Source organism: Anoplopoma fimbria, chromosome 12, assembly GCF_027596085.1.
Source record: "Anoplopoma fimbria isolate UVic2021 breed Golden Eagle Sablefish chromosome 12, Afim_UVic_2022, whole genome shotgun sequence".
Lineage (NCBI taxonomy): Eukaryota > Metazoa > Chordata > Actinopteri > Perciformes > Anoplopomatidae > Anoplopoma > Anoplopoma fimbria.
The window spans coordinates 27,140,237-27,150,236 of NC_072460.1; the positions used below are offsets into that span (position 1 = coordinate 27,140,237).

The 10,000-nt window shown below is 39.5% G+C and overlaps 1 protein-coding gene across 1 annotated transcript in view; it reads left to right on the forward strand.

The window, feature by feature from the left end:
* Positions 1–10,000, forward strand: part of plxna3 (plexin A3) — a 71,233-nt gene that overhangs the window by 39,272 nt on the left and 21,961 nt on the right. The window contains 7 exon segments of the mRNA XM_054609917.1: positions 1,015–1,138; positions 1,232–1,265; positions 1,268–1,308; positions 1,311–1,386; positions 1,552–1,651; positions 3,302–3,416; positions 7,212–7,412. Coding sequence (XP_054465892.1) covers positions 1,015–1,138; positions 1,232–1,265; positions 1,268–1,308; positions 1,311–1,386; positions 1,552–1,651; positions 3,302–3,416; positions 7,212–7,412 — 691 coding nt within the window.

Genomic DNA, 10,000 nt, shown 5'->3' on the forward strand with positions numbered 1-10,000 from the left:
GTGTGTGTTCGTTCCCATGAGGCGTCATTAATGTTTCTATAAATGGTTCACACACATCAGAAGTGTTTGATGTTCATCTTCCAGGCAGGTGGAGGAAGTTCCTCTTTGGGGCAGCACCAATTAGTTCCCCTTCAAAGTAAAAGCCCTGGACTGCCAGTGGACTCTCATAAATCTATGTATGATCTATGAATCATCTTTATCTATATAATCATTTATATTGTTTATAAAAACATTAATGTTCATCAATCTCAAACTGGAATCTTCCCAGTAAAAATGTTCCCAGTACTGTAACTGAACTGTTTTTAGACTGAAACACAGAAACAGATCAGCTCCTCGTTAAAACTTTTAAACTGTTTGATAAACTGTACCTGTATTTAAATCTGGTCCTCTTCCTCCTCCTCCTCATCCTCTTTTTCTTCCTCCTCTTCCTCTCCCTCCTCCTCCTATTATAGTTAATTTCTTCTGAAGATGTGACTGTAAGAAAAAGCAAATGAATTTATAAATATATCAAATAAAAGCATTTAAAAAAGAAGTGCTATAAAAATAAACATATTTGTCAAATAACTGAGTAATTTTTTGGAGAACAAAAAAAAAATGTGAAAGTGAAATAAATTACCAAAACATATCATTCATAAAAAATATATCATTAAAATAAGGAAATAAAGATAATATTTGAAAATAAATAATAGGTTGAGTTATTAAAATATTTATTTATTTAAATAATAAAATAAAATAAAAAATGTTTAAATTCATTAAGAAGTTATTATTTAAAAAAATATATATAAAATTACAAAGAAATAATGTTAAAAATAATAATGAATAGGACATAACATAATTATTAAATGGTTACAATTTTGAACAAATTAAGCTTTTTTTTTTTTAAATTTAATAATAATAAAATAAAACAAACTTTAGGTAAATTATGTGTAAATAGTTGCATTTAAATGAAGAAAAAAAATAACTAAATTAATATATTTTAAATAGAGAAAATAATAAAAACGTGTGTTCCTCCAGGTGTTCCAGACAGGAAGCATGTGACAAGTGGGAGGAGCCTCAGCACTTCAACACCCGACTGGACCAATGTGTCGACATCTCCGTTACCCCGAGCAACATGTCGGTCACCTCCCCGGCAACACAGGTACACACACACACACACACACACACACACACACACACACACACATGATGATGAAGATGTGGACACGCACCTTTAAACTCTCTCTCTCTCTAGTTGACCATCCGGGTGCAGAACGTCCCGGCGCTGTCGGGGGCGTGGCCTGTGTGTTTGAGGACCTGAGTGAAACCCCGGAGAGGTTCAGGCCAAAGGTCTGGTGATGTGTATGTCACCGACACTGAGAGACCTGCCGACACACACACAGTCCTACGGTGAGACACACACACACACACACACACACACACACACACACACACACACACACACCTACGGTGAGACACACACACACACACACACACACACACACACACACACACTGTCTTTGTCGTCATGTGAACGGAGGAAGTGATCGATAAAGTTTCGTCGTTTGGTTTCAGGAGAGAAGCGAGTCGTCCAGCTGAGTCTTCGCTCCACTGAGACGGGTCATCAGTTCATCAACACCAAGTTCATCTTCTACAACTGCTCTGTGCTCAACTCGTAAGTCTGACTCCTCCTACCTCCTACATCCTACATCCTACCTCCTACCCTCCTACATCCTACCTCCAACCCTACTACCTCCTACATCCTACCTCCTACCTCCTACCTCCTACCCTACTACCCTCCTACATCCTACCTCCTACATCCTACCCTCCTACCTCCTACCTCCTACCTCCTACCTCCTACCTCCTACCTCCTCCTACCCTCCTACATCCTACCCTCCTACATCCTACCTCCTACATCCTACCTCCTACCTCCTACCCTCCTACATCCTACCTCCTACCCTCCTACCTCCTACCCTCCTACCCTCCTCCTACATCCTACCTCCTACCTCCTACCCTCCTACATCCTACCTCCTACCCTCCTACCCTACCTACCTCCTACCCTCTACCTCCTACCCTCCTACCTCCTACCCTACTACCCTCCTACCTCCTACCCTCCTACCTCCTACCCTACTACCTCCTACCCTACTACCCTCCTACCTCCTACCTCCTACCCTCCTACCCTCCTACCCTCCTACCTCCTACCCTCCTACCCTACTACCTCCTACCCTACTACCTCCTACCCTACTACCCTCCTACCTCCTACCCTACCCTCTACCCTACTACCTCCTCCTACCCCTCCTGTCTCTCCTCATCTCCTCTGCTGTGGTTTCCCTCTCTTTGTTTCCTCGCCTCTCTTCTTGTTTCCTCTTCTTGTCACCTCTCCTCTCTTATGTTTTCTTCCCTTTCTCTGTTTCCTCTCAACTCCTCTCCTTTCCTCTTGTTCCCTTCTCGCTCCTTGTTTCCTCTCCTCCTCTCCTTGTCACCTCGGGTTTCCTCTCCTTCCCCCCTCGGGGCAGCAGATTTACGGGGTAACATAATCTGTGCGGCAGGCTCTCTGGTTGCCATGGTAACAGCAGCTCTGTGCCACAGAAAACCCAGAAACACCTCCTCTCTGTGAGAGTGTTTGAAATCACACTCACACACACACTCACACACACACACACACACACACAATCACACACACTCACACACTCACACACACACACACACACACACACACACACACACACACACACACACACACACACACACACACACACACACACACACAGACTCTCACCTGGTCAGGTGTCTGTCCGTCGTGTAGAATCATAATAAAAAAGATGAAGATGAAGATCAGGTTCTTCATCTTCAGACTCAAACCAGCATTAATGTTTCTAATAACTAATATCAATGAGCCTCACTGTTCCTTCATAATCTCAATCTTCTTCATCATCATCTTCATCAGACTGTAGTTTATTCTGACTCATCACACACTAACACTCGCTAGAGAAACACGTGGATTCATCCGCTGCAGAAAATAGTCCCCGACAAACAAAGTCTCTATTTCCTTCTGTTTGTTCAGTAACTCACTGATGAATCTACAGATTTGTGTTTTTAAGGATTTACGTCTCCAGTAGGAACCAATGAGACTCAGACAGGAAGTGGGACGGTATTAAGGGAAGGACCGTCGTGTCAGTCTGAACATGAGATTATTTACCTTAAGAGAATTACAGCAGACTTATTCTGAAAGGAGGTTGAAGGATGAAATGAATAATGTATCTCCATGACAACAGATGTAGTCCTCTCATGCTGTTATTTACCCCCCCCCTCCCCCCTCTCTCAGGTGTACTTCCTGTGTCAGCAGTGTGTTTCCGTGTCATTGGTGTAAATATCGTCACATCTGCACCAACAACCTGCAGGACTGCTCCTTCCAGGAGGGACGGGTCAGCAGCATGGAGGTACGACACACACACACACACACACACACACACACACACACACACACACACACACACACACACACACACACACACACACACACACACACACACACACACAACACACACACACAGACACACACACACACACACACACACACACACACACTGGAGACTTCTACTTACCTCTCAGGCAACGAGCCCTCTGATTGGCTGAGAGAAAGACAATATTTCTCGATCATAAAAACAAAATGTTATTTTTTTATTAAAAGACTAAAACTGAGGTAAAATATTATAAAATCTAACTAACAACAATAATTCAAATAACTTTAAAATACTCATATAATAATATATAGTAAGAATATTTAGTGATTGATTATTCACAGTGTTTAGAGCTGTGGATCAATATTTATTTGTCCTTCATGATGACGTGTGATGGTCTCAGAGTGATGAAGAGGAGGAGATGAAGTGATGAAGGTCAGAGCGTCTCCCCGTCCGTCTGTCATCACACGGTTCAGTAAACAAGAGTAAAGCTGCAGGTCAACAGTGAAGGACACACACACACACACACACACACACACACACACACACACACACACACACACACAGACACACACACAGACACACACACACACACACACACACACACACACACACACACACACACACACACACACACACACACACACACACACACACACACACTTAAAAAACCTCCGTCTGGTGCATTCAAGGACTCTGATTGAAGCTCAGACGTTTTAACAAAACGAACAAAACAGGAATCAAACGTGGACGAAGTGAAAACTTTGAAATGTTCGAACTGTCTCTGCTCTCCGCTGGATCACATGACCATCATCACATGACCATCATCTCATTTACATGATGTTTTATCTGCAGCAGGTTGATTTTCAAAGAGATTCAATGAAACTAAAATCTACATGGAAGTAAGAAAAAAACACCAGTATGACCCTTTAAGAACTTCTTAATATTACAGTTAATATTAATAGAAATAATAAATAAATAAATATTAATAGAAATAATCATTTTTTTACTCAGGAATACTCTTAATTAAACGCTATAAACTGAAATGAAAGAGGGCTTAAATAAATGTAATGTATCTTTAAAAAAATTCACTCCAACAATCCAAACTCACTTTTAGAAATATGAACATGTTTTTCCTTTTAAACCCATTTTAAATGTTGCTTGAATAAATAAAAGCTGTCGTTTAAGTAAATTACAGAATGGAGATATTGTAAATTATGAAGTTTCAGACTAGAAACACTCTGAGAGCTCAGACGTCTTCTTCCTAAACCCATGTTTCACTCGTTCACCAAGTTTAATGAAATCTGGAAGGTAGTTTTTTCTGTAATCCTGCTGACAAACAAACAAACAAACAAACAAACAAACAGAATGAATGAATTAATCTTCAACATTTTCACCAAAACCACCGGCTTCAAAAAGCAGAATATTGATCTTCTTCCATTCAACCTTTTCTTTCATGTTCAGTCAATGAGTCGTTCTGTAAAACACAAAAACCTGAATTATTAAATGAAATGATGCTCACATGGTTCATAACTCTAAACTAATGATCAGCTGCTCCGGAGCTCGTTAGCGAGCAGGGATCTCCTTGTTTGGGCGTCTCGTTGACGTGATTGGTGCTCGGTGTCGTTGCAGGCTGACAGTAACGACCTCTGATTGGCTAATTGGTTAATGGAAGATGAATAGCCTCTTAATTGACACGAAAGCACCCAATCACAGCAATTAATGTTAATTACCAGGTAATTAGGCCGACTAAAGAGAGAGAGAGCTGGGAGTCTGAGAGGAGAGAAGACACAAGAGCCGAACAGGAAGAAGGAGGGATTTTCAGATTAAAAGTCTCTGAAGGGAAGAAGAGTTAAAGAGGTTCATCTTCAGCTGAAAATAAGAAGAGAAAGTATAAGAAACAATTAAAACAATTTAGACTTTTTACCTGTAGAGGTGTTCACTCTCCAGAGGTGATCTTCTTCTTCTTCTTCTTCTTCTTCTTCTTCTTCTTCTTCTTCTTCTTCTTCTTCTTCTTCTTCTTCTTCTTCTTCTGTCACCTTGTTTGTCACAGGTGAGCTCAGTGTTTGGATAAATGTCTGATGTTTGAGAGCCACAGTCGGTCTTTATCCCAAACACACAAACACACACACCCCTACACACACACCTACACACACACCTACACACACACACACACACACACCTACACACACTCCCTGTCACACGTCTCCACAGTCTCTCTGGCGTCCGCTGTGCTCTTGTCCACTTCCTGTGGAGCTAATGGTCTTCCTGTCAGTCACACGGCAATTAATTACCGTGGCGACGCTCGTTAATAAAGGTTTCACCCCGCTGAGAGACAGTGTGTGTGTGTGTGTGTGTGTGTGTGTGTGTGTGTGTGTGTGTGTGTGTGTGTGTGTGTGTGTGTGTGTGTGTGTGTGTGTGTGTGTGTGTGTGTGTCAGTAGCCTCAGGAAGTTCCAAAGCCTGGATCCGTCACCAGCTGTCCATTACTGAACACACACACACACACACACACACACACACACACACACACACACACACACACACACACACACACACACACACACACACATACAGTGTACACACAGGCTGTTTTGAATTAAATCCATAATATAATCTTAAAATCCATATGAAGATTATTATTCCCAATAACAAATATCTGTTAATATGAACTGTATTTGCAAATACTAATAAACGATTAACTTATCTTATCTTATCTTATTTTCTATTCCCTCATTTATAAATTCATATTTTCTTCAAACCTTCATCAATAATTGAATAAACTCTCCTCCAACACTCAAACCTCAGGTTCTCAGGTTGATTGACGGCTCGGTTGATACGACAGTAGAACAAAAATAAAAGGGTTATTAATAATTGCTGATGCTGCCACATTTAAAGCTCCTCTAATCAATAATTGATCCTAATAATGGATGAAATGTCTGTGTGACGTAAAAGTGTCTCACTTCTACGCTGATGATGACATCTTTTATGCCATTCTGTGTTATTTTATTCATCTTTATTTATTTAATACATATATTTTCCCCTTTTTTCATGGAGGACCACAGCTGCCGTTATAAAATATAAATATATGATGAATAAATGAAATCATAAAGAATTGTTTTTTAGAAATAAAAGTCTCAAATTTAAAATGAAAATTTAAGTTAATATAAAAATAAATAAATATCCCCATTTATTTTAAAAATAACTTTGTATTTATTAATTTGCATATTTAATTATTATCAATGAATGCTATTTATTTATTTTTCTTTGTATATTTAATTATTTTCATATTAACCTGCACATTCATTTAATAATTGAAGCTTTTATTTCTAAATGTATTGTCATTTATTTGTGTATTATAATGTCAGCTTTAGGCCTCAATATATTTCATTAATCTAACTTGTTTATTTTATTATATATATTTATTATATTTTATTTATTATATATATTTATTATATTTTATTTATCGTATATATTTATTATATTTTATATATTATATATATTATTATATTTTATTTATTATATTTATTATATTTTATTTATCATATATATTTATTATATTTTATTTATCATATATTATATTTTATTTATTATATATATCTATTATATTTTATTTATTAAATTTTATTTATCATATATATTTATTATATTTTATTTATCATATATATTATTTTATTTATTATATTTTATTTATTATATATATTTATTATATTTTATTTAGCTGTGTGTTGACAGTAGTACTAATAAAGTTTATTCCCCCCCCTCTCTCTCTTCAGGGCTGTCCTCAGATCCTCCCGACCTCCGACATCCTGGTCCCGGCCGGGATGGTTCGTCCAATCACGTTGCGAGCTCGTAACCTCCCTCAGCCTCAGTCGGGTCAGAAGAACTACGAGTGTGTGTTCAGCATCCAGGGGAAGGTCCAGCGCATCCCAGCGGTCCGCTTCAACTCCTCCTGCATCCAGTGTCAAAACACCTCGGTGAGCACTACACTACCCAGCATGCACCGCTCCGCCGCTGTGAACACAGGGCAGTGTGTGTGTGTGTGAGAGAGAGAGAGAGAGAGAGAGAGAGAGAGAGTAGTACTAACTGTAGTGTTTTAATATTTAGGCGTCTTTCTTTCTCTCTTGTCCGGGAAAAATCACATTTATTGTAGTAGATGCAGTATTTGTACTACAAAGTATTCGTAGTGGAGGTAGTAAAATCTGCAGCAGTAGTAGTATTACATAAAGCATGAGCAACTGTTGTAGTAGAGGAAGTAAAAGCTGTAGTATTATTGCTAATGATCATAGTATTGGTTGAAGTAACAGTATTAGTATCACATAAAGAAGTATTGGTATTACATATAACAGTATTATTGTAGCATAAAGAAGTATGAGTATAACTTAAAGCATTTGTAGTATTACATTTAGCAGTACCTAGTAGTATTACATATACCAGTAGTGGTATTACAAATAGCAGTTTTAGTATCGCATAGAGCAGTACCTAGTAGTATGACATATTTATGTAGTAGTAGTATTACAAATAGCAACAGTAGTATGACATGTAGTACTGCTATTCCATATGGTAGTAGTAGTATAACATATAGCAGTAGTACCAGTAGTAGTACTAGTAGTTGTTGTATTAAAACGCGGATGACATCACCTTTACTCCCTTCACCTCTCCGGTTGTCATGGCGACCTCAGGCTGACCCGGTGACCTCCAGAGGTCAGTGGTCAGGACTCAGGTGGTCGGCCAGTATTGAGGGAGACACACACACACACATACACACACACACAAACATACACACATACTCACACACACACACATACACACATACACACATACACAAACATACACACATACTCACACACAAACATACACACATACTCACACACACACACACACACACACACACACACACACACACACACACACACAAACATACACACATACTCACACACACACACATACACACACACACACACACACACACATACACACACACAAACATACACACATACTCACACACACACACATACACACACACAAACATACACACATACACACACACACACATACACACAAACACACACACACACACACACACACACATACACACACACATACATACATACACACCAACTGTCCCTCTGTTCATGCTCATTTCCTGTTCTTCATCTGTCTTCCTGACGTTGGGGCCGCCTCACACACACACACATACACACACACACACACACACACACACACACACACACACACACACACACACACACACTGATATACCGCTACTTAATGCAAACACACATACACACACACACACAGATGGTCAGTTAGTGTGTGTCTGTATTTAATTAAGTTACTATTCTCAGAGGAAATTGGCCATTTAGTACAACAGAACACACACACACACACACACACACACACACACACACACACACAGAGCTCAGTCTTCAAAATAAAAGCCCAGTGTTTGTTTCCTGCATACAGAAACAGAGTTTCAGTTTAATGTGAATTTAATCGAATGTCGAGTCATTAAGTGAAAAAAAAATCATGAATAAAGACTCAGTGTGTTCTTAAAGGGACAGTACACCATGTTGAACCAGAGCGGCGTCTCTACGGAACTCTAAGACTGAATATAAGAAGAGGACGTCGTCATGGTGACGTCTCTCATTAGATGTGGACGTTTTGAAGCTCCAGTTCAAAGTTTTGGTCGTCACCATGTTGTTTTTTATCAACCAGTGAACAGGAAGTGACCATATTTGGACTGAGGAGGAGTGACGTAGAGACGCCGTATACGTCTCTGGTGTCGACCTGTCAATCAGTGTGTAGCCCCGCCCTAAAGCATCCCCTGCTTTATGGTCTGTTTGACTCTAAATGGAGCATCATTTACTAAATGAACATCATGCTGTATTGAAGAAGACTTGAAACTAGAGATTGAGACCATAAACTCATGTTTACAATGTTTACTGAGGGAATAAATCAAGAGAGAAGTAGAGTCATTTTCTCATAGACTTCTATACAACCAGAGGAGTCGCCCCCTGGTGGACAGCAGAGAGAATGCAGCTTTAACACATGGAGCTCGACATTCACTTTGCAGAACCAGAGGTTGTTGCTTGTCACTCCTCCTCAGTCCAAATATGGTCACTTTCTGTTCACTGGTTGCAAAAACAAGATGGTGACGGCCACAACACTGAACTGGAGGCTTCAAAACGTCCACAAACCAATGACAGACGTCACCATGACGACGTCCACTTCCTATGTTCAGTCTGTGATTAAACCTCATTTAAGGAGCTCTGAGACTCTGTTAAAGGAACATTTCACTCTTTGAGCTTCTTAGAATCTCACGGTTTCTTTTTGTCACATTTGTGCAGATTTAGTAGAAACACAAGCAGAACAATCCTTCAGAGAGGTTTCTGTTCTCTGGGTGATCATGTGATCAGGTTCACATGTGGAAGCTGATCGATGAGAGCTGGATGTGAACAGACGGAGGATGTTTAATGCTCCCACGTTCACCTCCTCATCCATCACTACCTCCTTATTCCAGTATTACTCCTCCTCTCCTCCTCCTTTATTATATTTCCTCCTT